The 27898-nt window shown below is 47.2% G+C and overlaps 1 protein-coding gene across 6 annotated transcripts; it reads left to right on the top strand.

Annotated features, from left to right (window-relative positions):
• Positions 1-6: 6 nt before the first annotated feature.
• LOC119339570 (4-formylbenzenesulfonate dehydrogenase TsaC1/TsaC2-like) lies at positions 7-3388 on the top strand. Of its 6 annotated transcripts, none has more exons than XM_037611576.1 (9): positions 7-284; positions 357-565; positions 754-983; positions 1077-1355; positions 1523-1672; positions 1886-1948; positions 2059-2564; positions 2637-2813; positions 2926-3388. In XM_037611576.1, the coding sequence occupies exons 1-4, from the start codon at positions 178-180 to the stop codon at positions 1353-1355; spliced, it is 825 nt and encodes a 274-aa protein (XP_037467473.1). In that variant the 5' UTR covers positions 7-177; the 3' UTR covers positions 1523-1672; positions 1886-1948; positions 2059-2564; positions 2637-2813; positions 2926-3388. The 6 variants fall into 6 exon arrangements, with proteins under 6 accessions (XP_037467473.1, XP_037467474.1, XP_037467471.1 ...); XM_037611577.1 differs by having other exon boundaries at positions 1460-1672; XM_037611574.1 differs by having other exon boundaries at positions 1454-1672.
• Positions 3389-27898: the final 24510 nt, after the last annotated feature.

Raw genomic sequence — 27898 nt, 5'->3', positions numbered from 1 at the left:
AGTCGTTCCACTTCCCGCTCTGGCAGGTCTGCGCGGCCGCGTGCGGGGCGTTCGTCTTCTCCCGCGCCGATGTCGTCGAGGCCGAGGCGTTCGACTTCCCGGCCTGCTGTGGCTGGGTAATTCTTGTCTTGCTATAACTCTTCACGTGCAGAGAAGGGAAGAAGAAGGGGAAAGGGGATGGCCGCCGACACCGCCTACGCGAAGCAGGTGCTGCTCGCCTGCAACGGCGGCGGCGACGCCGTCTCGCGGGGGGTCGCCGTTGGCCTCGCCAGGCACGGCTGCAGGTACTCCCTCTCACTTTTCCCCTTCTTCTTCCTGTCGTTGGGTTCTGAATCTAAGCGCGCGCGCACACACAGGCTGGTCCTGGTGGGCGACGAGGGCGCCCTGGCCGCGACGGCGGAGGAGGCGCGGCGCAGCGCGGCCCAAGGGGCGGCGGCCATCGCGGTGGTTGGGCTGGACTTGGCGGCCTGCGACGAGGCAGCCGTCGGCGCCGCGGTGGACGCGGCGTGGCGCTGCTTCGGGGACGGCGGGCTCCACGCCCTTGTCAACTGCTGCTCCTTCGAGGGTATGCACATACTACTGACAGACACTGATACACATGCCCAATTTTCCATCTGACAGAATTTTTTCACACATGCCCAAGCCGACTAATCACCAACCTAAATGATTGCTCAGTTCTTCTCTGAATATTTCAGTCAGCTTATCATCCAGTAATTTGGTCCATGCATCTGTATTTGGCTACTGTATGAGCAGGGGAAGTGCAAGATTGCCTCAGCGTGACTGAAGATGAGTACAACAAGACCATGAAAGTCAATGTAATCACACCTTGGCTCCTGATAAAGGCGATGGCGAAGCGGTTCCGGGATGCGCAGTCGGGCGGCTCCGTGGTTTGCTTGACCCAGATCATCGGCGCCGAGAGAGGATTGTATCCGGGGGCTGCGGCATACGGCACAAGTTTAGGCGCCGTTCACCAGCTCGTCAGAGTAAGCCTGCTTTCCTGTTACCAAAAAAGCCTGAATGATTGCTCACGGAAATCCTGAATGCATACATGACCATGATGTTCTTCGTTTTTTCAGCTGTCGGCGATGGAGCTCGGCAAGCACAAGATCAGGGTGAACGCCGTCTGCCGCGGCCTCCACCTGGGGGACAAGTTCCCTCTCTCTGTTGGGGAGGAGAAGGCCAAGAAGGCGACCGGGGAGGTGATGCCGCTGCGGCGGTGGCTGGACCCGGACAAGGACCTCGCTTCCACGGTGCTGTACCTGGTCGGCGACGACTCCCGCTTCATGACAGGCACCACCATCTATGTCGACGGCGCACAGTCCATTGTGCGCCCTCGCATGCGTTCCTTCCTGTAGGTAGGTTAGTCATGCTGATCCTGGGGCTGGTTGGCCATGCTTGGATTTCACATTCCATCAGGATGACTCCCTGATATCTTGTTGTTGTTGTTGAATAGCAACAGCGGTTTGTGCAAAGAGATCAACTGCCATAATTAAGCAGTCTCTATGAATGCAATAATTAACAGGGTTTAAGATGGTAGAGTAAAGATCAAAATTGACAAAGAGTATCCAGAATCAACATGAGTGGCACAGCAGGCCCTTCAGATTAAAAGACAAACGCAGAACCTTGCTGCACACAGGCATCAAAGGAGTGAAATGGATTGAGTAGTCGACATGTGAGCTACCATGTTTCTATACATCTGTAATTAGTTCTTAGTATTTTTCCTTCATTTTTGTAGTTATGCCACCTGATTACGTTCCTGCCCTGTAACATGTGGTTTCCCTCTTAATGAATGAAAAGCAGCACCTGCTGCAGTTCGTCAAAAAATAATCGTACCATCGTCACGTACGCGGGGCTAAACAGGACTGTGGGTGTCTGTGCTTTTCAGGTGGACCAAGCCGTATCAATGGCGTTCGGAGAGAACGGAGCAACCAACTACATCCGCATCCAGGTAAATAATTTATCTTGTACTGTAATTTTCTTCACGGCTGCTGAATTATTATTACCACTGTGAAATGTGAGTCAACCAAAGCTTACTGTCCCAATGGTTCCTGTCCTCAGGGTAACGGCATTACCGCCGGAGCGACGACGGAGGCGGCCATGGCGGAGCGGGGGGTGGAGTCGGTCCTGTTCCGGGGGAAGAAGCTGATGCCGCAGACCAACGACGAGCGGCTGGACGGCGTGGTGGAGCAGCTATTGTTCGGTGCTGCTATTTTCCATTCGCTGCTGGGTTGCTTCTACTCTCCACCAATCTGTCAAGTAGCAAAGAGTAGGTTTGACCTCAATTTCGATGCAGACATGGATTGGGATGTGATGCATGTACTTGCTAATTAAGGGATTTGGATCTTGCCCTCAATTAGAGTTCCCAATCTCAACGAAGTGGGGTTTATGAATTTTATTATTTTTTAGCTTGAATGGACTGTAGCTTCGCTTAATTGACTGACAGTTGTATTTGACTGCATAACTGGATTAATTGATTTCATGGCAGATGTCGGTTTTGACCTTGGTTGATCATGCTTTGTTCCGTATTTGGCCTGCAACATATTTTCTATGCATTCGCAGAAATGGTAACTGAATAATTACTTCATACTGCAGAACATCTTGCTTAATACCTGAGTCCCCGGCCGTTGTTGCTACAGGTTTATCTTGGACATGATTCTCAAAGAAGATACAGATGTGCATGCTTCATATCTTCTACACGCTTATGCAAAGCAGGATTTTATTCATATTTTGATGAGCTTAATTTCTTATGCTAATGTTTGCTTCCGCCTGAAGGATACATATGGTATGTTTTGTGAGCGGTGGGTATGGATGAGGTGAGTGCGTCTGTTAGTGCATCATTTTTGTTGGATACTTTAATCTGTTAAGGTTGGTATATTGAGTGTTGATGATGACATGTTTATTTTGATTGGCATGGTTGCCTCAAAGTAATGCCCTGCTACTCCTTGGGGGGCGTGAGTGAAGGTGAAGATTTATGCCTTAAGCATAGGAATGAGGGAGTAGGTATCCAACAGAATAGGCGATGATGCTAGGAGAAAAAGAAGACTTTGATCTGGTTCTTCAAAGAGGTACATCAAGGAACAAGTACATGGTGCTACTCGATGGTCAGCCAGATTCTGACTATTATTTTGGGATGCCAAAGAGATAGCACATGATGTTCGACCGCTGGGGAATTGAAGTATAGTGCTTACCAATATACTGGCATGTATTTTTTTCTAAAGGATATAGTGGTTTCCTTTAGTTGAAACACATAAAATTTTCACCCCCAATGATTCAACAAGAGTTGTTCATTAAAAGTGTGTGGTCTCTTTCTTCATCAAGAATTGAAATATCTGTGCTATTATAACTCCATGGAGAGCAATAATATAATTTTCACAAGGGGTGACCTTTATTGGCTAATTGTATAGCTTATGATCTTATGGAGTTTAGGTTTGTAAATCCATGTATTTTTTAGATGAAGAAACAAAGAAGGAGATGACTATATCAAGGATCACATATGGTTAAATGTAGAAACAATGAACACGGTGGCATATCAGTTGCAACATGGTGAAAATTTTAGGATAGAAGGATAAACGAATTGCTCGGCCGGTTCAAGAGTTAATAAAAAAATGAACAGATTGGCACAAGAATACTTTGCGGTAATGCATGATATTCGATTGTATGTTACAACGTGGCAATGACTCAGGATATATTGGATCTGCCTTTATGACGGTGGTGGATCAGCACGAACACAAGGGGTGGGGATCAGGGCATAGAGTAGGCGGTTGGCTGGGGACTCCTTGGTGGTGAGTGGGGGATATACAATGTGAAGGTGGGAGGGCGCCATGGCGAGGTGAGGTGGGCATCATCTGGTTTTAAAGAAGAGGGCTCTAGCGAGAAATGTCGCGCTACAGCAGGAACCCGAGCGGGAAGGGATGGGTTCAACATAAAAAGGGAATGGTGCGTCGTGGGTTGAGTTTTTTGTGTTAGGACCGTGTATTGGAGATAAAATGACGGATAGTCCGGAGAAGCACATTTCTCCTCCACATATGGTCTGAATTTGAAGAAGTACATATTGTCCAGATGGTTGAATTTTGGGGTGCATGCAGGGTGCCCGTTTGATGTTCGAACATGCCCAAATATACGAGGAAGAAATGAACTTCAACCTTCGAGACGGCCTTAATCATTTGTTTGATTCATTTATATAAATCGCACTATATGTATGCATTGTCAAATTGCCTTTTATTAACAGTTTACAATGTAAGTGAAGTGGACTTAAATTATTACTTGATTATACCTGTGCTATCTTTTTTTACATGCATTATGTTTACATAATTCCAGCAAAATATTTCAAGAGCTCGTGGCAACGCACGGGCATTATACTAGTACTAGTAGTACTCCTACTATTAGTATGATCGAAGGACACCCTTCCAATTTCCTCTATCAGTAAATGCCGTAGCTACTGTAGTACACTATGTTCTTGCCACGCAAAAACTGCACAATTCTGGTACAGTACGTCCGTGCCGGCCGGTTGGACTAGCGAACGACGGCTAGCAACATACGCTAGCGACTCGCGTATGTCAGCATGTGCACGGACCTTATCACAGTGCACATTGTTGTACCCACAATGAGTGATTCAACTGTACCCATGATCCAAGACTCCAAGTCACATCGTGTCAACTTCCCACTGTATCTCCGCGTGTTAGTCGGACAGACGACCCACCATGTGTTGGAAAGCCCAGCCGCATGTGCCTGCCTGCCCTTCTCGTTGCAAGCCATGGGGGCCGACGCAGGCGGAGGCAGGGCGAGCCCATCCATGTGCGAGGCGCCGCTGGCCATCGTCTATCACTGATACGCAAAAGCAACCTCCGTGCAGGGCAACAGCGACGAGGAAGGCGGCACATGACATGGACGTGCGGCGCCCATGTGTAGCGCAATCAATCTCATCATCATCCGTTCCCCCTGCTAGATGCTAATCTCTCTGGCTACATTCGTTTCATCGTGGCGAGGCGGAAGAGAGAGACGTGCGTACGCTTCTCTGGTCCAGAGGACCGATGTTCCATCCTGGTACGTACGGGTCATCGAGATCCAACGGTGACGGTGGGGAGGGAGTGAACCAGACCATGCATGTGGGGGCGCTCTCGCGTCGCACGGCATTGAATCGGGCTTCCTGGTCCACGGCGGATCGCGCCATCATTTCGTTTCGCTCCGTCTCGGGTTCACTGCCCGCTGCAACAGTAGTACATGTGGCGCGCAACACAGCTGCTAGCACCGTGCGGTGAGAGCAGAGAGTAGATTAAAGGCGCTCTGAGTGCCTCTCACCGGCGCTGCACGTGCCCCGCAGACAGTCCTCTCCTCACCTCGAGTCTCATACCGCTCGTACCCTTCATGAGTTTGAAGTTACTACTCCGAACTGGTCAGGAACGGTACGTGCATCAGGCAACGGATCATCAAACGGCACGGCCTCAAACGAGTTCGTCCGCGGACAGTGCACCGGCCATTCAACCACGGACATCAAATGTTCGACCCATTTTAAACGGAGCACATATAAACACCGATGAAATTGACGCAAAATAAATGGAATTTAAATATAGTTTAACATAGTACAACAAAGCAGATGAAATCTAAGGGCGTGATTATATATCAGTTGTGTGGGAAAAAAATGGGTCAGTCGAGCTTTTGAGCCGTCCAACGCGAACCTCCCGCCGCCCTCCTCTTCTTTCTTCGAACCGTCGCGCCGCCGCCGGCCAAGCCGCCTGCTTCCGCCGCTTGCGACCGCCGGCGCTCCCGCGACTATGTCGCCACACTGCCCTCCCCTGAACCGTACCCCACCGTTGGTCTTGCTGCCGTCGTGGCCATCCCCTCTAAGCCCAACGACCACCCAAAGAACTCCCGGGAAGTAGCACCCCACCCGCCACCCTAAGATAGATAGTAGGGGTGCTTCTCCCCCAAACCCCCACCCGCCACCCTAAGATAAGATAGTGGGGGTGTTCTTCCCCGGCGTCAGCGGCCTCTCCTTCTCCTTCTTCATCTCCGACGCTTTCTTCTTTCTTCTCCAATTCGAATGGATTGACATTTAGCTATTGTGGAAATTTAAACATGTTCAACCTGAATTTAAACTAATCCTAACTAAAATTAGAGGAGGTGCCGGATGGTAATTCATAAGGGTGGCCTTCGAGGCAACCGGCACCTCCGTCATTCAATCTGGAGCATGTGGTCGCCAATATGATTGTGGTCCCCTTCACTGGCGCATAACGGCGATCATCACCCTCCTCATCGGTGATGTGGGCCCCTTCAGCTCTGCTTGCTCCTTCTCAAACGTTTGCACCATATCTGGCCACAAGGGAACTAGCACCTGAGCAGCACCAGTTACCCCTGAATCCGAAGTCGTGTGTCGGCGACGACTACTCTGTGTTGGGCTTCTTGCTCGTCGCGACGGGGCGAAGGTGTGGTGGTGTATGGCGACTGGTTGATGTGTGCGAGAGGGTGAGGATTATTGGGGCTGGGTTTGTGAAGGAGCTCGAATGACTTTAAAGTTTAAACCAGAGTGAGCTTCTCAGTCGCCACACCGCCATGACTAGAGTGGACGTGATGGGAGTGGGGCTTTTGGTGGGCCCGTTGTCAGAGCCTGACGTGGCCAACGTTCAGACTCCCCCAAACCTCACCCACGTTTGATGCGGTTTGAGGGATTCAAACGACTGGATTGGTCCAGACCAATTTAGTGACCGTCATTGGGTGGCCTAAAGTATCTGGACATTTGAGGGCGATTTGGTGATCCGCGTTGGATTAGCCCAAAGAGTAGCCATTTCTTGGTCAATGTGGTTTCCTACTATATAAGCCTAACATAAGCATATATACATGCCACTGGTGTAGTAGACAATAGTGACTTGTAACCGTCGCACTTGATCAGCGACTGCTGCAGTGGCATATCCATGTACGTGCGAACTCCTCATCTGTCGCAATCGTCGTGCCGAGGAGGTGCGGTTCTGCTTCTCCTCGCCTGAGAAGCCCACTATGGTGGTGTATGGCGACTGGTTGATGTGTGCGAGGGGATGAGGATTATTGGGGTAGGGTTTGCGAAGAAGGAGCCCAGATGACTTTAAACTAGAGTGGACTTCTCGGTCGCCACACCGCCATGACTAGAGTGGACGTGATGGGCGTGGGGATTTTGGTGGGTCCGTTGTCGGAGTCCAACGTGGCCAACGTTTGGACTCCCGCAAATCTCACCCCCGTTTGATGCCGGATTGAGGGATTCATACGACTGGATCTGTCCAGACCAATTTAGTGACCGTCATTGGATGGCCTAAAGTATCTCGACATTTCAGGGCAATTTGGTGATCCACGCTGGATTAGCCAAAGAGTAGACATTTCTTGGTTAATGTGGTGTCCTACTATATAAGCCTTACATAAGCATATATACATGCCACTAGTGTAGTACACAATAGTGACTTGTAACCGTCGCACTTGATCAACGACCGCTGCAGCGGCATATCCATGTACATGCGAACTCCTCATCTATCGCAGTCGTCATGCCGAGGAGGTGCGGTTTTGTTCCTCCTCACCTAAGAAGCCCACTGTGGTGGGGTATGGCGACTGGTTGATGTGTGTGAGAGGATGAGGATTATTGGGGTAGGGTTTGCGAAGAAGGAGCCCAGATGACTTTAAACAAGAGTGGGCTTCTCGGTCGCCACACCGCCATGACTAGAGTGGATGTGATGGGAGTGGGGATTTTGGTGGGTCCGTTGTCGGAGTCCAACGTGTCCATAGTTCGGACTCCCCCAGACCTCACCCCCGTTTAATGCCGATTTGAGGGATTCAGACGACTGGATTTGTCCAGACCAATTTAGTGACCTTCATTGGATGGCCTAAAGTATCTGGACATTTGAGGGCAATTTGGTGATCCGCGTGGATTAGCCCGAAGAGTAGCCATTTCTTGCTCAATGTGGTTTCGTACTATATAAGCCTAACATAAGCATATATACATGCCACTCGTGTAGTAGACAATAGTGACTTGTAACCGTCACACTTGATCAACGACCGCTGCAGCGGCATATACATGTACGTGCGAACTCCTCATCTGCGTCGTGCCAAGGAGGTGCGGTTCTGCTCCTCCTCACCTGAGGAGATCGACTCCATCTTGATGCCTATCGGAACCGTGGAGGATGAGGGGCCCGAAAACCATGGGCGATGGCGCCAACTCGATGGGGAGCAACGCGCCGACCACCACTTCTCGGCATCGGACTTCTTTCTCATTGCGGCAAAGGTGTTTTGGGTGTGCCGCGACTTTGAAAGAGGGAAGGGGTGTAGGGTTTGCATCTTGAGCTCGGTAGACTTTAATAGCTGGAGCAAGCCCGACAAAGCTTAAATGTGGCGGAATATGCTTCTTGGTCTCCACGCTGTGAATATTGTTGGGATTCGTTGCATGGAAAACCAAAAAATTCTACGCACACGCAAAAATCTATCCATGGAGATGCATAACAACGAGGGGGAGAGTGTGTCTACATACCCTCGTAGACCGTAAGCGGAAGTGTTTCACAACGCGCTTGATGTAGTCGAACTTCTTTGTGCTTCAACGGATCAAGTACCGAACGCACGACACCTCCATGTTCTGCACACGTTCAACTCGGTGATGTCCCTCGCCTTCTTGATCCAGCAAGACATCGAGGTATTAGATGAGTTCCGTCAGCACAATGGCGTGGTGACAGTGATGGTGAAGTGATATTCGCAGGGCTTCGCCTAAGCACTACGAAAATATGACCGGGGGTGTAAACGGTGGAGGGGGGCTCCGCACACGGCTAACAATTGATCTGGTGTGTGCAGGGACGCCCCCCCATATATATATAGGTGGGAGGGAGAGGGGAGGCTGCCAGGAGGCGCCCCAAGTAGGTCAAATCCTACTTAGGGTCCTCCCTAAGTGGCACCCCTACCATATTTAACCGAGGGAGAAGGAAAGAGGGGGGAGGGAAGGAAGTAGGAATCCGAATTCACACTTTCCTTTCCCTTCTCCCCTTTCCTTCCCCTCCTTAGGCCGGCCCATATGGGGGGCGCACCAGCCCCCTATGGCTGGTGCGTTTTCCTCTTGGCCCATAAGGCCCATATCTTTTGTCGGGGGTGCCCGGAACGCCTTTGGGTGACCCGATAAGTACCCGGTACCCTCTGAAACACTTCCGGCATCCGAATACCATCGTCCTATATATCAATCTTTACCTCTCGACCATTTAGATACTCCTCGTCATGTATGTGCACTCATTCGAGACTCCGAACAATATTCGGTCACCAAATCACATAACTCATATAATACTATATTACCATCGAACGTCAAGCATGCGGACCCTACGGGTTCGTGAACTATGTAGACATGACTGAGACACCTCTTCGGTCAATAACCAATAGCAGAATATGGATGTCCATATTGGCTCCTACATATTCTACGAAGATCTTTATCGGTCGAACCGTTATGACAACATATGTAATTCCCTTTGTCCATCGGTATGTTACTTGCCCGAGATTCAATCGTCGGTATCTTCATATCTAGTTCAATCTCGTTACGGGCAAGTCTCTTTAATCGTTTCATAATACATCACCTTGTGACTAAGTCCTTAGTCATTTGCTTGCAAGCTTATGATGTGTATTACCGAGAGGGCTCAGAGATACCTCTCTGATACTTGGAGTGACAAATCCTAATCTCGATCAATGCCAACTCAACAAACACCTTTGGAGATACCTGTCGAGAATCTTTATGGCCACCCAGTTACGTTGTGACGTTTGATAGCACACAAGGCATTCCTCCGGTATCCGGGAGTTGCATAATCTCATAGTCGAAGGAATATGTATTTGACATAAAGAAAGCAATAGCAATAAAACAGAACGATCATTATGCTAAGCTAACGGATGGGTCTTGTCCATCACATCATTCTCTTAATCATGTGATCCCGTTATCAAATGACAACACATGTCTATGGTTAGGAAACCTTAACCATCTTTGATCAACGAGCTAGTCTAGTAGAGGCTCACTAGGGGCACGGTATTTGTTTATGTATTCACACATGTATTTAGGTTTCTGATCAATACAATTCTAGCATGAATAATAAACCTTTATCATGAATAAGGAAATATAATATAAAATAACAACTTTATTATTGCCTCTAGGGCATATTTCCTTCAGCCTCCCACTTGCACTAGAGTCAATAATCTAGTTCACATCACCATGTGATTTAACACCCATAGTTCACATCGCCATGTGACCAACACCCAAAGAGTTTACTAGAGTCAATAATCTAGTTCACATCGCCATGTGGTTAACACCCAAAGAGTATTAAGGAGTGATCATGTTTTGCTTGTGAGAGAAGTTTAGTCAACGGGTCTGTCACATTCAGATCCGTATGTATTTTTGAAAATTTCTATGTCTACAAAGCTCTGTATGGAGCTACTCTAGCTAATTGCTCCCACTTTCAATATGTACCCAGATTGAGACTTAGAGTCATATGAATCAGCGTCAAAGCTTGCATCGACGTAACCCTTTACGACGAACTCTTTATTACCTCCATAATCGAGAAATATCTTCTTAGTCCTCTTAGGTAACTAAGGATAATTTTGACCGCTGTCTAGTGATCTACTCCTGGATCACTATTGTACCCCCTTGCAAAACTCATGGCAAGGTACACAACAGGTTTGGTACATAGCATTGCATACTTTATAGAACCTATGGCTGAGGCATAGGAAATGATTTTCATCCTCTCTCTATCTTCTGCCGTGGTTGGGTTTTGAGTCTTACTCAACTTCACACCTTGCAACACAGGCAAGAACCTTTTCTTTTACCAATCTATTTTGAACTTCTTCAAAATCTTGTCAAGGTATGTGCTTTGTGGATGTCCTATTAAGTGTCTCGATATATCCCAATAGATCTTGATGCCCAATATATAAGTGGCGTCACCAAGGTCTTTCATTGAAAAATTCTTATTCAAATATCCTTTTTATGCTATTCAGAAATTATATATCATTCCAATCAATAATATGTCATCCACATATAATATCAGAAACGCTACAGAGCTCCCACTCACTTTCTTGTAAATACAGGCTTCACCATAAGTCTGTATAAAACCATATGCTTTGATCACCTCATCAAAGCGTATATTCCAACTCCGAGATGTTTGCACCAGTCCATAGATGGATCGCTGGGGCTTGCACACTTTGTTAGCACCTTTAGGATCGACAAAAACTTCTGGTTGCATCATATACAACTCTTCTTTAATATCCATTAAGGAATGCAGTTTTTTACATCCATTTGCCAGTTTTCATAATTATAAAATGCGGCAATTTCTAACCTGATTTAGATGAACTTAAGCATCGCTACGGGTGAGAAAGTCTCATTGTAGTCAACCCCTTGAACTTGTTGAAAACACTTTTATGACAAGTCGAGCTTTGTAGATAGTGATATTACCATCATTGTCCGTCTTCCTCTTGAAAATCCATTTATTCTCAATGGCTTGCCGATCATTGGGCAAATCCAACAAAGACCACACTTTGTTCTCATACATGGATCCTATCTCAGATTTCATCGCTGTCGGCGTCAAAACCGGCGGATCTCGGGTAGGGGGTCCTTATCTGTGCGTCTAAGGCTAATGGTAACAGGAGGCAAGGGACACAATGTTTTACCCAGGTTCGGGCCCTCTCGATGGAGGTAAAACCCTACTTCCTGCTTGATTGATCTTGATGATATGAGTATTACAAGAGTTGATCTACCACGAGATCGTAGAGGCTAAACCCTAGAAGCTAGCCTATGATGATTATGAATGTTGTGATCGTCCCTATACGGACCAAACCCTCCAGTTTATATAGACACCGGAGGGGGCTAGGGTTTACACAGAGTTGGTTACAAATAAGAAACTCTAATATCCGGATCGCCAAGCTTGTCTTCCACGCAATGGAGAGTCCCATCCGGACACGGGACGAAGTCTTGAGTCTTGTATCTTCACAGTCCAACAGTCCGGCCAAAGTATATAGTCCGACTGTCCGGATACCCCCTAATCCAGGACTCCCTCAGTAGCCCCTGAACTAGGCTTCAATGACGATGAGTCCGACGCGCAATTTTGCCTTCGGCATTGCAAGGCAGGTTCCATCTCCGAATGCTCCAAAGTAATTATCGAACACTTAAATCTTGTCCGGATCCGCAAGATGATCTTCACATACCACCGTAGAGAGAACGATATTCCACAAATGTAATCTACTGACAACTTCAGACAACGTGACATGACACTACGGTCGAGTCATTATTCGAGCCGTTTTCCCACAACCAGCCACAATGCATATTGCGAGGCGGTTTCCTTGGCACATTTTTGTCGAAGCAGAGATCATGTCCCCTTATCACGGGATATTCATTAACACGGGCACGGGTAGCGCGGATGGGGAACGCGCGGGTTCCACTTGGCAAGTGGGGAGGCGCAAAAAGCTTTTACCGCCTCTATAAAGAGATAAGGTCTCTTTCTCTTTACCCACGCCTTTCCCTTCCGCTAGTCCATTCCCCTTTGCTCGAGCCCTAGCGCCCAAGCTCTCTTTCTTCTCCACCAAAGAGAGGTTCCGAAGATGTCCGGATCCGGAGCGGGAGGCAAATGGATGGCTACCACCGTCCGGGAGAGGGATATCAAAAAGCTCTGAGAGGCCGGGTACCTGGCCAAGAAAATCGGCCACCGTCTTCCACTGGTGGGACAGATCGTCCCCACTCCAGAGCCCCACGAGAGGGTCGTGTTCCTTCCTCATTTTGTCCGCGGGTCGGGTTTCCCCTTCACCCCTTTATTCACGGCATCATGTATTATTACGGGATTGATTTTCATGATCTGTCCCCCAATTCTTTCCTTAACATCTCGATGTTCATCGTCGTGTGTGAGGCCTTTCTCCGTATTTTGCCCCACTTCGGTTTATGGTTGAAGATCTTTGATGTCTACTACACAACCTTCTTCTTGTAGACGTTGTTGGGCCTGCAAGTGCACAGGTTTGTAGGACAGTAGCAAATTTCCCTCAAGTGGATGACCTAAGGTTTATCAATCCGTAGGAGGCGTAGGATGAAGATGCTGTCTCTCAAACAACCCTGCAATATGGATGGTCTCTCTCAACCAAATAGCAAAGAGTCTCTTGGGTCCCCAACACACCCAATACAATGGCAAATTGTATAGGTGCACTAGTTCGGCAAAGAGATGGTGATACAAGTGCAATATGGATGGTAGATAAAGGTATTTGTAATCTGAAATAATAAAAACAGCAAGGTAACTAATGATAAAAGTGAGCGTAAACGGTATTGTAATGGTAGGAAACAAGGCCTAGGGTTCATACTTTCACTAGTGCAAGTTCTCTCAACAATAATAACATAGATAGATCATATAACAAGCCCTCAACATGCAACAAAGAGTCACTCCAAAGCCACTAATAGCGGAGAACGAACGTAGAGATTATGGTAGGGTATGAAACCACCTCAAAGTTATTCTTTCGGATCAATCTATAAAAGAGTTCCTACTAGAATAACACCTTAAGACACAAATCAACCAAAACCCTAATGTCACCTAGATACTCCATTGTCACCTCAAGTATCTGTTGGCATGATTATACGATATGCGTCACACAATCTCAGATTCATCCAACCAACATAAAAGTACTTCAAAGAGTGCCCCAAAGTTTCTACCGGAGAGTCAAGAACGTGTGCCAACCCCTATGCATAGGTTCCCAATGTCACGAAACCCGCAAGTTGATCACCAAGACATACATCAAGTGTTCTCATAAAAGACTCAATCCGATAAAATAAATTCAAAGGGGAAACTCAATTCATCACAAGAGAGTAGAGGGGGAGAAACATCATAAGATCCAACTACAATAGCAAAGCTTGGGATACATCAAGATCGTGCCATAGAGGGAACACGAGAGAGAACACGAGATAGAGAGAGATCAAACACATAGCTACTGGTACATACCCTCAGCCCCGAGGGTGAACTACTCCCTCCTCGTCATGGATAGCGCCAAGATGATGAAGATGGCCACCGGTGATGGGATCCCCCTCCGGCAGGGTTCCGGAACAGGGTCCCGATTGGTTTTTGGTGGCTACAGAGGCTTGCCGCGGCGGAACTCCCGATCTATCTTTTGTTCTGGAAGTTTTACGATATGTAGGTATATATGGGTGCAAGGGGTACGTCGGTGGAGCTTCGGGGGCCCCACGAGACAGGGGCGCGCCCTAGGGGGGTGGGCGCGCCCCCACCCTCGTGGCCAACTCCCGTATCTTCTGACGTGGAGTCCAAGTCTATCCGGTGGCTTTCCTTCCAAAAATAACTTCTCTAGTTAATTTTGTTCCGTTTTGACTCCGTTTGATATTCCTTTTCTTCGAAACACTGAAATAGGCATAAAACAGCAAATCTGGGTTGGGCCTCCGATTAATAGGTTAGTCCCAAAAGTAATATAAAAGTGTATAATAAAGCCCATAATCATTCAAAACACATAGTAATATAGCATGAATGCTTCATAAATTATAGATACGTTGGAGACGTATCAGCATCCCCAAGCTTAATTCCTACTCGTCCTCGAGTAGGTAAACGATAAAGAAAGAATTTATGAAGCGTGAATGCTAGAGGTGCACAAGTTTAATCAATGATAAATTCAATCACCTATTCTAGCATGATAATAAGTCATAACAGTAGTTCATCTCATAAGACTTTTCATAATCAAGTAACAAAAAATTCACATGTCAAAGCATAGACCATAAACTTTCTTGAAAACTAGCAAACTTCATTCTTAGTCATCAAACAATTGCAATTCATCTTACTTTCAGGAAGGGTCTATGTCAGAGCTTTGATTTAGCAAACTTCACATACTCAACTATCATATAGTCTTCTACAATTGCTAACACTCACACAATACTTGTGGTTATGAAGTTTCAATCAGACACAGAGAAAGATTGGGGCTTATAATGTTGCCTCCAAACGTATTCACCTTTGGGTGATGTCAACAATAATAGTTCATGCTAACGTACATCCTATCGGATATATATATCAGGATCACTCTAACACAAAGTGCTTGCCAAAGGATAAAATGAAAAGGGGAAAGGTGAAGATCACCTTGACTCTTGCATAAAGTAAAAGACATAAAATAAAAGATAGGCCCTTCGCAGAGGGAAGCAGAGGTTGTCATGCACTTTTAGGGTTGGATACACAAAATCTTAATGCGAAAGAACATCACTTTATATTGCCCCTTGTATATGGACCTTTATTATGCAGTCCGTCGCTTTTATTGCTTCCATAACAAGTTCGTACAAAGCTTATTTTCTCCACACTAATAAGTCATGCATATTTAGAGAGCAATTTTTATTGCTTGCACCGATGACAACTTACTTGAAGGATCTTACTCAATCAATAGGTAGGTATGGTGGACTCTCATGGCAAAACTGGGTTTAAGGATATTTGGAAGCACAAGTAGTATCTCTACTTGGTGCTAGGAATTTTGGCTAGCATGAGGGGGAAAGGCAAGCTCAACATGTTTGAATGATTCATGACAATATACTTTAACTGAGATGCGAGAAAACATAACCCATTACGTTGTCTTCCTTCTACAACATCAACTCTTTATCATGTCATACATAATGAGTGCTCACAATTATAAAAAATGTCTATGATAATATATTTATATGTGAAATCTCTCTTCCTTCAATATTCTTTCATGAATTGTTCAAATGACTAATACAATGCTTGCTAACCGTCAATAAATTTATAACCTCTACTTCTTAGATGTGAAGTCATTACTCCCCATGGGATAAGCAAATGAAACATATATAATTTCAGATTTATGACAATCAATTCATTCAACAATTTACTCATAGGATATAAGTGAAGCACACGAGTAAACGACAAACTACTCAAAAAGATATAAGTGAAGACCAATGAGTAGCTAAATAATTATGCAACTATATGAAGACTCTCTCTCATTTAAGAATTTCATATCTTGGTACTTTATTTAAACAGCAAGCAAAGTTAAAGAAAACTACATTGCAAGGATAGCACAACTCAGGTGAAGAAGCAAAAACTTAGGCTCAACCGATACTAACCGATAGTTGTTGAAGAAGAAAGGTGGGATGCCTACCGGGGCATCCCCAAGCTTAGATGCTTGAGACTTCTTGAAATACTATCTTGGGGTGCCTTGGGCATCCCCAAGCTTGAACTTTTGTGTCTCCTTAATTCCTCTCATATCATGGTTTCTCTTCTTTTTATCAAAAGCTTCATTCACAACAAACTCAACAAGAACTCGTGAGATAGGTTAGTATAAACCAATGCAAAACCTTATCATTTTCTACTGTAACAAATCACTAAAATTATTATTCAACATTGCATACTAAATGCATCTGCATATTTAATACTCCTATCCTCAAATAGAATCATTAAACAAGCAAACATATGCAAACAATGCAACCATAACAGCAATCTGCCAAAACAGTATAGTCTGTAAAGAATGCAAGAGTATCAATACTTCCCTGACCCCAAAAATTATGAACTAAAATTCCCACTGTAATAAATTTATCATATCTTAATATGCAAAAAGATTCAACGTTAGAACATTCTCTGAATTTTCTAGGCAATTTTTGCAACAGCGGTAAACTTTCTGTTTTCAAACAACAACATGTATACTACCAAAATAAGCATGGAAAAGGCTATCCTTGACTTTTTTATTGAAACTAAAGATGAAAAACATTATTCTAACTAACAGAAAGCAAAAGCTAACAAAATAAAATGACGCTCCAAGCAAAACACATATCATGTGGTGAATAAAAATATAGCTCCAAGTAAAGTTACCGATGAACGAAGACGAAAGAGGGGATGCCTTCCGGGGCATCCCCAAGCTTAGGCTCTTGGTTGTCCTTGAATATTACCTTGGGGTGCCACTCCTTATTCCATATTCCATCGAATCCTTACCCAAAACTTGAAAACTTCAACCAGACAAAACTCAAAACAAAACTTGTAAGTTCCATTAATATAAGAAAATAGAACAACCACTTAGGTACGATAATGAACTCATTCTAAATTCATATTGGTGTAATATATACTGTAATACAACTTATCTATGGTTCATACCCTACGATACTACTCATAGATTCATCAAAATAAGCAAACAACACATAGAAAACAGAATCTGTCAAAAACAGAACAGTCTGTAGTAATCTGTATCAAACGTATACTTCTGTAACCCCAAAAATTATGAAATAAATTTTTGGACCTGTGAAATTTGTCTATTAATCATCTGCAAAAAGAATCAACCTAAAAGCACTCTCCAGTAAGAACTGTCAGCTAAACTCGTGAGCGCTAAAGTTTCTGTTTTTCACAGCAAGATCATATAAACTTCACCCAAGTCTTCCCAAAGGTTCTACTTGGAACTTTATTGAAACAAAAGCTATAAAACATGATTACTACAGTAGAATAATCATGTGGACACACAAAAACAGTAAGGATAAATATTTGGTTGTCTCCCAACAAGCGCTTTTCTTTAATGCCTTTCTAGCTAGGCATGATGATGACAATGATGCTCACATAAAAGATAAGAATTGAAACATAACGGGAGCATCATCAAGCATATGACTAGAACATTTAAGTCTAACCCACTTCCTATGCATAGGGATTTTGTGAGCAAACAACTTATCAGAACAATAATCAACTTGCATAGGAAGGTAAAACAAGCATAGCTTCAAGAATTTAAGCACATAGGGAGGAAACTTGATATTATTGCAATTCCTAGAAGCATACGTTCCTCTCTCATAATAATTTTCAGTAGCATCATGAATGAATTCAACAATATAACCAGCACCTAAAGCATTCTTTTCATGATCTACAAGCATAGACAATTTACTACTCTCAACATAAGCAAATTTCTTCTCATGAATAGTAGTGGGAGCAAACTCAACAAAATAACTACCATGTGATTGAAAATTAAGATCAAGATGACACGTTTCATGGTTATAATTATTCTTTAAAGCATATGTATCATCACAATAATCATCATAGATAGGAGGCATGCTTTCATCATAGTAAATTTTCTCATCAAAACTTGGGGGACAAAAAATATCATCTCCATCAAACATAGCTTCCCCAAGCTTGTGTCTTTGCATATCATTAGCATCATGGATATTCAAGGAATTCATACTAACAACATTGCAATCATGCTCATCATTCACATATTTTATGCCAAGAATTCTATGTAATTCTTCTTCTAGTACTTGAGCACAATTTTCCTTTCCATCATACTCACGAAAGATATTAAAAAGATGAAGCGTATGAGACAAACTCAATTCCATTTTTTTTGTAGTTTTCTTTTATAAACTAAACTAGTGCTAAAACAAGAAACAAAAAGATTCGATTGCAAGATCTAAAGATATACCTTCAAGCACTCACCGCGCCAAAAAAGAGCTTAGTTGATGGAGTGTGAGTACCCTTTACCTAGCCTCCCCGGCAACGGCGCTAGAAAAGAGCTTGATGTCTACTACACAACCTTCTTCTTGTAGACGTTGTTGGGCCTGCAAGTGCACAGGTTTGTAGGACACTAGCAAATTTCCCTCAAGTGGATGACCTAAGGTTTATCAATCCGTAGGAGGCGTAGGATGAAGATGGTCTCTCTCAAACAACCCTGCAACCAAATAGCAAAGAGTCCCTTGTGTCCCCAACACACCCAATACAATGGCAAATTGTATAGGTGCACTAGTTCGGCGAAGAGATGGTGATACAAGTGCAATACGGATGGTAGATAAAGGTATTTGTAATCTGAAATAAAAAAACAGCAAGGTAACTAATGATAAAAGTGAGCGTAAACGGTATTGCAATGATAGGAAACAAGGCCTAGGGTTCACACCTTCACTAGTGCAAGTTCTCTCAACAATAATAACATAGATAGATCATATAACAAGCCCTCAACATGCAACAAAGAGTCACTCCAAAGCCACTAATAGCGGAGAACAAACGTAGAGATTATGGTAGGGTATGAAACCACCTCAAAGTTATTCTTTTGGATCAATCTATAAAAGAGTTTGTACTAGAATAACACCTTAAGACACAAATCAACCAAAACCCTAATGTCACCTAGATACTCCATTGTCACCTCAAGTATCCGTGGGCATGATTATACAATATGCGTCACACAATCTCAGATTCATCCAACCAACATAAAAGTACTTCAAAGAGTGCCCCAAAGTTTCTACCGGAGAGTCAAGAACGTGTGCCAACCCCTATGCATAGGTTCCCAATGTCACAAAACCTGCAAGTTGATCACCAAGACATACATCAAGTGTTCTCATAAAAGACTCAATCCGTTAAAATTAACTTCAAAGGGGAAACTCAATTCATCACAAGAGAGTAGAGGGGGAGAAACATCATAAGATCCAACTACAATAGCAAAGCTCAGGATACATCAATATCGTGCCATAGAGGGAACACGAGAGAGAACACGAGAGAGAGAGAGAGAGATCAAACACATAGCTACTGGTACATACCCTCAGCCCCGAGGGTGAACTACTCCCTCCTCGTCATGGATAGCACCGGGATGATGAAGATGGCCACCGGTGATGGGATCCCCCTCCGGCAGGGTGACGGAACAGGGTCCCAATTGGTTTTTGGTGGCTACAGAGGCTTGTGGCGGCGGAACTCCCGATCTATCTTCTGTTCTGGAAGTTTTACGATATGTAGGTATATATGGGTGCAAGGGGTACATCGGTGGAGCTTCGGGGGGCCCACGAGGCAGGGGGGCGTGCCCCCACCCTCGTGGCCAGGTCCCGTATCTTCTGACGTAGAGTCCAAGTCTATCCGGTGGCTTTCCTTCCAAAAATAACTTCTCTAGTTGATTTCGTTCCGTTTTGACTCCGTTTGATATTCCTTTTCTTCGAAACACTGAAATAGGCATAAAACAGCAAATCTGGGCTGGGCCTCCGGTTAATAGGTTAGTCCCAAAAGTAATATAAAAGTGTATAATAAAGCCCATAATCATTCAAAACACATAGTAATATAGCATGAATGCTTCATAAATTATAGATACGTTGGAGACGTATCAATCTTCAGCGTGAAGCCCAAAGTGGTGAATGGCGAGCACGCCGAGTGCGGCGGCACCATGGTGAGCAAGATGCCTAAGGTCACATGGCCAACGGGCGCCTTCAATGATTCCGTCAAGGAGTGGCAGCAACAGTGGTTCTATATCACCGAACCGCGCGGTAAAAAGTGGGCTGCTGCTCCTGAATTCAGATCCAGAGCCCCACTGCAGCTCACGTCCTGGCCCGAGAAGGGCCTGAACTGGTCCTCATCCGACGAGCTGTCAGTGCTCCAAACGCGCATCCAGAGCGTGGTCGATAAGGATGTCAAACTTGTCAACGTAGTCCAGGTGATGTTAGTTCGCCTGATTCTCCCTTGCCAGCGTCGAGCCTGCACTTTGTGGGAATACGACCCAACCGAGCACCAGACCCCACGGGAGCTCTACGGCTCCTCCCACAAGGACATCTAGAAGGTGCTCTTCAAGTCCGGCAAACCGTGGCCGGGCTCCGCCGAGGACCGCGGGTATCAACTATCCCGCTCCGCCAGTCCGGTAAGTCATTGTTGTGCTCTGTCCACCCATTTTTAGCTGGTATGTCCCAAGGGAGATGCTTTTATCATGCTTTCTACAATAATCCCAGGAATGGACGAAAAAGGCGGGGCAGAAACACTGTCCGGCCCCGCTGCCAGAGGAACTGGCAGGACCTCTTCTAACGAAGATGTTGGTCCCAGCGCCTTACGAGGCACCGAAGAAAGAGGACTCCAAGAAGGTCAAGAAGATCCGGAGCGGCCTCCGTCGCCGTGACACTTTGGACGCAAAATCCGAAGACTCCAGCGACCATCCCTCCTCCGAAGACGAAGAGGAGGAGGAAGAAGACGAGCCCTCCACAGGGGGAGGGTAGAAAAGGACGGCTTCCTCATCCCTGGAGGCCGAATCGCCAAAGAGGGGGAAATTTCCCTCCCGGAGGCGTCCACCACGGCTGCCCATAGCAGCCCGGAGTGGGATCCCAGGGCCCAGCCCCCGGTAAAGTCGTGAGTATACGAAGTCCAAACACGCCTACGTGCCCGAGGTCATTAGGATGTGGTAGCTTAACTGTCGCCATACTTCATGCAGCCCGGCGAGGACCCACGGCGGACAGTCCTCATCGGAGGATTCGCTGAGCTCAGATGCCCTGGAGAGCGAGATGCCTCTAGAGGCACCTTCCCCGAAGCCTAGGCGCGACACCGAGGTGTCGTCTCAGTGGGACCCAGACCAGGGAGGGCATATCTCTGGGGCCGGATATACGGGAGCAGCGGTTCCCATGCTTGTCGACGGCGGGGGCGATCTTAGATTTGGCCCGCATCCGGACATGGTCCTCGAGACCTTTAAAGCTCCAGGATCCGGCGAGCAGCCATCTTTGACGGGGGGAGGCCCGCCTGCTCCGCCAGCAACCTCTGTCCAAGCAGAGTTGCCGGGTGGCCTATCGACAGCGCTAAAGAGTGCGTCCATCGTCCATGAACATCGCGCCCTCATGGGCGCGGTGATTGAAAAGATTCAGTCCGCTGAAAGCGGACTGAATGAATCTTGCCTTAGCCTTATAAAAGGCTTTGAGGTATGTTTTTAGAAACCTTTGAAGATTGTCATAGTATGAGTAGTAGCCCCTGATGCACTGTCCGATGAAAGAGAGAGAGCCGGACAGGGGATCAAACTTCCACTTCACAGGAGACTCAGTAAATGACATATATCCCTTTGTTTGAAAACAGGCATCCGTAGCGACGACTGCCTCTCATAATGCAGAGGTGTCCGGACTAAAGCAGAGTCTGGAACAGGCCGAAGAAGAACTTGGCCGCGTGAAGAAACAGTTGGAGGACAAGCAAGGTATGTCGAAACCTTGTCCTAAATTCGGCACGAATGAGTAGGCGTGCCTGATGGAGATATTTGTATTGTATGCTTTTAGGAGCTAGTGCCGAAATTGAGGCATTGAAGAAGGCTGTGGCCGAAGCCAACAAGAAGGCCGCCGCAGAGTAGGCTCTTCGTGAGAAGCACGAGGCCAGGGTCATTGAAGCTGAGCGAGAGCTTCAGGAGGCCGTGAAGAAAGGCAAGACCTTGGAGCAGAGTCTAACAAGGAAAGAATTCAAACTCGCCCAGGCTCTCCAGGCCGCAGATGATGCTCAGGAAGAAGCCCGAGGTGCTCTGAAGGACATTCAAGAGGCATGAAGGGTTGCGGTTGGTAAGGCTTTTTGTACTCAAAGCAATTTTTATGTAGTAATGGGAGGAACTCTAAGCGACGAATTGAATTCTTGTTTCTCCGGGGGCGTTTGCGGACCTGCCGCGCAACATATCTGATGCTGCCCAATTCTACTGATCTGAGGAGAAGAAGTCTGCGGAGAAGCATTTCTGGTCGCAGTATTTGGCGCCGAACTATCCGGTGCCCTTTATCGACCAGCTGAAACAGCTGGTCGAACTGCACCAGGCAGCCGAACTAGCCATGAAGGACTTAGTTGTCCGGTTGTGGCCTGCGGAGCCAATTCTAAGCAGTTACTTCGGACTCGTGAAGCGGATTGTTGGTGCTTGCCCCCGGCTCAAAGTCATTAAGCGATCGGTTTGTATAGAGGGTGCCCGCATGGCGTTTGCCCGTGCGAAGGTGCACTGGGGGAAGCTTGATGCTGAGAAGCTGATGACTGAGGGACCACCAGAGGGTAAGGAGCATCGCAAGCCCGAATTATACTATGAAGGTGTCCTGAAAGGAGCCCGCCTTATGGCGGATCAGTGTACCAAAGACACTATATTTCCCTGAAGGCAGTCATGCCGTCCTTTGTAATGCGGGATAATGGCACTGTTATTATTTATTTCCTTTTATATGAACGTTTGTTCTTTCCTGTGCGGTCGTTTAGTGTATATAAATCCTGAGTGTTGGCCAGTCGTCGGCTTCTGCCCCACGCAAAAAGTACGGGGGTATTCGGGACATACCTCAACACTCTTTATCCCATTGTTGGGTCCTTTAAGGAGGTGTTCATCACCACTAACTAGGCAATCAGACTATAGGGTTTTATCACTCTCACTTAGCCATAGGAATTCGAGTATGGTAGGCGCAGCCCCTGGTATTCGGAAGACCGTACGAGGGGCTCTAATGGCGCCTGATCAGAAGACCGATCCATCGCAATATGCATTTATTATGGCATTGTGCGGAATAAATCTTTAAAGATTTTACAACCTCTCGAACAGCTGACCAGCTCTCGCCGTATCATGACAGTCAGTTTTCGGCTTTCTCTACTGAGGTGCTCATCCGGAAGAACCAGGACACAATCGCAGTAGTTCTCCCAGCGCTACCTTAGCCGATAGAGCGGAACGTAAGGTACCAAAACATGAGAGCCGGGCAAACCCAACTAATGACCCAAGACATGATTCAGAGCTGATGCATATAGTGCTATAAGTTCGGGGTGCCGAGCGACCGAAAAGGTGGCCGGACATTGCTGCCATATTGTGGGTACTATGAAGCCCCTGGCATAGTGGGTCATAACATGATGTACGGGTGCCGTTTATGACAAAAAGGTGTCAATGAGGAATGACGGCCGGTAAGTGTTATTTAAGTCTACATATTGTAGTAGAGTGACATGTCTATGCATATGAGTATGGTTTATGATTATAAAAAGAGGTGTGCTGGCGGAACCTGTCATGGCCGGACTGGAGGAGGCTGTGTGCGGATCTGAAGTGTGTTCGGATTGTCTCCTTGGGGGGGGGGGTCTACTTATGTGTTCCTGCCTTGCTCATCCGAGCTGATTCATGTCGCCAGTCCTTTTCTGCGTAAAAGTCAGTCTGTAAAGGCAAATGGTCGGAAGCAGTTATATGTCACATGGGTGCCCGATCGGAGCCTGGTCGAGCCAAGGTATCATGCCGTAGAGTAGCTCGGACTCCTTAGTTGGTGTCCGGGTAGTTGGCTGCCGAATCGATATTCGATAAACGGGCACGACTTGCTATCCCAGCGGCGGTATAATTTCCACTCTAAGGGTGGAGTGCGGCCTTGCCCATAATTGTGACCATGCCACGTGGATTTGGCCTGATGTTGTACCGCATTAGCCAACGCGGTTCGTCCCGATATGTTAGTTACTGTATAAGGGGACAATGCCGAAGACTTACTCTTCGGCGTAGTATTTGTTTGGTGATCTGAAGACAACCTCCAGGGTGATGGGCTTGTAAAACTTAGCCTTTGCACCTGGGACGACATCTTTTAGCAGATGTTATTGATGGGTTTGATCCTCGAGTGGTCAATACCTATATGGTGATAGTAAGTGCAATTAAATTGCTGTGGTTGGTATTGTCCAGACGGTCGATGTGATCGAAGATGGTCGGCCGTATTTTTGTACTGCGGGGGACCTTCCTTTGACCTCGCCATGTGTGGTGGCATGGGCTTCTCGTTGTTTGAGATTTCCTTTCATTGTTTCCGGTGATGAAGTCATGTACCTAGGGTAGGGTCATGGACCTATCTAGGATACCCTACCCAAGGACATCCTTAGAAGAAGCTACCTTCCAGTCGACCAAGAGGGACTTCACTCGACGAACTCAGGGACACTCGACGATGAAGATAGCCACTCGACCATGAAGCTAACCACTCGACGGCCAGGAGACCTAAAGTCACTCAGCACGCAACGGTCTGTCATTAAGTAGCTTTAATAGTCTTCATGGCACTTTATGAGGGTGTTACCAGTAACCCCCTATCTTAATGTACTTTAAACCCTGCATAACTGAGGGCCGGAGGGGTCTGGCAAACTCTATATAAGCCACCCCCCTCCTCAGTGTAAAGGGTTCGCACCCCTATAACTCATATACACAGAAACCAGTCGACCGCCTCCGGGCTCCGAGACGTAGGGCTATTACTTCCTCCGAGAAGGGCCTGAACTCGTAAAACACTCGTGTGCACAACTACTCCATAGCTAGGATCTTGCCTCTCCATACCTACCCCCATTCTACTGATAGACTTAGAACCACGACAGTTGGCACCCACCTTGGGGCAGGTGTCTTAGCGACTTTTTGGAGAAGTTGCAATTCGTCCGATTGCCTTCATCATGGTTTCTGGCGGAGCTCTGGTCGAGGGCCGCGAGATCCGTCTCAGTGCGCTCGCTTTCATCGCCGATGACTCCGCTTGGCTCCAAGAGGCACCACTCGACATCGACGCGCTCCCCGTCCACGGGGCGACGCACTTTCAGGCGTGTGTCCGTGGCGTCCTGCTGCGGCAGCCGTCGACCCCATACCGGTCGACTCCTGTGCCGTCCTTCCTCCCTGTCTCCCGCCGGCGCAAGCGTTCCGGTCGGTCGAGGCTTCAGCGATGGGTGAGACACGCAGTGGCTCGCCAATCGGCCACCACCCAAGTCACGTCAATTGAGCCTGACGAATCTCTCTACGACCTGTTCGATCTGTCGACTGGATCCGTAGAGACTGCATCCGAGTGCGGCAGCAGTGATCCAACGGCTGAGGTCCTGATGGTCAACGGGCCTCGTAGCCCTCCCGGTTTTCCCCGCATCGACGGGATGGACGATGGAGGCGACCCCGCTCAGGCCCACGAAGAATATCAGCCCGAGCCGCTCACTTCTCAGCAAAGGGAAGATCTTCGCCGCCGGAACATGGATGCCCTGCATACTCCCATCGCAGGAGAAACTCCTGAGGCTCGTGCTTTGGAAGAGGCGCGTTTGGCCAACCTGGTTGAACGCACTCGACTGGAGAACCTCCAGCGAGCACTCGACGAGCGTGCGCGTCAACGAGTACCTGACTCCAGCCGACGTCAGCTCTTTCCGCAACCGACTCAGGTATATCGAACCCTGATTCAGAATTTGGCAGCTGCAGCCCGTATAGCGGAGTCAATTCAGCCCTCTCAGTCAGAGGCTGGAAGAGGCTTGATGCAGATCAGGGGTTTGCTCCGGGCGGCAGGAGATCAGAATTCAGTTGTGTCACAGTCACGCAACAGGATTCACAGTCGATCCGTCGCTGCGAATACTGTTCAGTCGGCTCACAGCCCAAGGTCACCTCCGAGGCACGTGGGACGTGAAGGCCGGTGGGACCACTATGATGACCGATTTGATCATGATGACAGGCGTCGAGTACCCACTCCTCCCCCGAGAAGTGGGTCTAACGCCCATCGTCAGCAAGATGACAGGCGCCAGCTTAGTGTTGGGCAAAGAGCTCTGGTCGACCCCAGAGAGCCAGGCTTTGATGCGAGATCCATCATCGTGCAAGGTTTGGTCGACCGGAACAGAGCTCATAGAGGTGGCCATGACAGAGATGTGCCCACTAGCAACCGAGTCCATGTTTCAGGTCCAGAATGCTTTAGCAGAGCCATCAGAGCCGCAATGATACCTCCCAACATCAGGTTGGCGACTAGGGTAAGTAAGTTCACCAGAGAGTCCAAGCCTGAAACTTGGCTTGAAGACTACCGAGTGGCGGTATAGATTGGCGGTGGTAATGATGAGGTGGCCATGAAGCATTTGCCTCTCATGCTAGAGGGTTCGGCCAGGGCATGGTTGAATCAGTTAGCTCCTAGCAGCATTTACACCTGGGAAGATCTTTCCCGAGTGTTCGTTAGGACGTTCGAGGGAACTTGCAAGCGACCGGCCGGATTGACGGAGTTGCAAGTCTGCGTACAAAAGTCGAGTGAAACATTGAGAGATTACATCCAGAGATGGATCACTTTGCATCATACCGTGGAGAATGTGTCGGACCATCAAGCGGTCTACGCTTTCAAGGGTGGTGTCAAGAATAGAGAGTGGAGCCTGAAGTTTGGTCGAACCGGAGATATGACCCTGAGTCGAATGATGGAGATTGCCACCAAATACGCTAACGGTGAAGAAGAGGACAGGCTCCGGAGTGGCAAGTATAAGCCGAGTCAATCAAAAAAAGGAAACTCCAGTCGGAAGCAGAAGCGGAAGGCCGAGCCAGCTGCTCCTGGAGAGGCTCTGGCCATGACTCAGGGCAAATTCAAAGGGAAGCCCAAAGGATCTTGGAACCCCAAGAAGGTAAAGGATAAAGAAGGAAATGACGTGATGGATCTACCATGTCACATCCACACGAAGAAAGACGAAGAGGGTAACTTCATCTACCCGAAACATACCACTCGCCAGTGCCGGCTCTTAATCCAGCAGTTTCAAGGAAAACAGCCCAAGGACAAAGAGAAGGAGTCGGACAAGGCTGAGGACAAGGAGGACAGTGATGGAGGGTACCCTCATGTCAATTCCACCCTGATGATTTTTGCTGATGTAGAGAGCAAAAGTCGACTGAAAGTGATCAACCGAGGGGTGAATATGGTCGCCCCGGCGACACCAAGCTATCTGAAATGGTCGCAAACTCCCATTACGTTCGACCAGTACGATCACCCTACTCACATTGCCACTCCTGGGAGGCAAGCGCTGGTGGTCGACCCAGTCGTCGAAGGCACTCGACTGATGAAGGTATTGATGGATGGCGGCAGTGGGTTGAATATACTGTATGCAGAGACGCTCAAGGGAATGGGCATTCCGATGTCCAGGCTCAGCTCCAGTAACATGAGTTTTCACGGAGTCATCCCTGGAAAGAAGGCTGAGTCACTCGGTCAAATAGCTCTGGATGTAGTGTTCGGCGACTCGAAGCATTTTCGCAAAGCGAAGCTGACATTTGAAGTCGTGGATTTCCAGAGCGCCTACCACGCTATTTTGGGAAGGCCAACCTATGCCCGCTTCATGGCTCGACCATGTTATGTGTACCTCAAATTAAAGATGCCTGGCCCCAAAGGAGTGATCACTATCACTGGCAGTCGGAAGAAGGCAGAAGAGTGTTTCCAGAAAGGCTCGAAGATTGCGGATCACCAGATAACAGTGGTAGAGCTGGAAGGATACAAGAAAAATGCAGATCCGAGTGATTTGCTGCGGGCCAAGAAGCCTGCCACAGAGTCAGC

Source organism: Triticum dicoccoides, chromosome 7B (genome assembly GCF_002162155.2).
Source record: "Triticum dicoccoides isolate Atlit2015 ecotype Zavitan chromosome 7B, WEW_v2.0, whole genome shotgun sequence".
NCBI lineage: Eukaryota > Viridiplantae > Streptophyta > Magnoliopsida > Poales > Poaceae > Triticum > Triticum dicoccoides.
Note: the sequence above shows the minus strand (reverse complement) of the source record. Positions and strands in the feature narration are given on the sequence as shown.

Coding starts and splice junctions, on each gene's coding strand:
- LOC119339570 (XM_037611573.1), top strand. CDS start 178: ATGGCCGCCGACACCGCCTACGCGAAGCAGGTGCTGCTCGCCTGCAAC. Junction 566..753: donor CAACTGCTGCTCCTTCGAGG/GTATGCACATAC, acceptor CTGTATGAGCAG/GGGAAGTGCAAGATTGCCTC. Junction 984..1,076: donor CCGTTCACCAGCTCGTCAGA/GTAAGCCTGCTT, acceptor TCGTTTTTTCAG/CTGTCGGCGATGGAGCTCGG.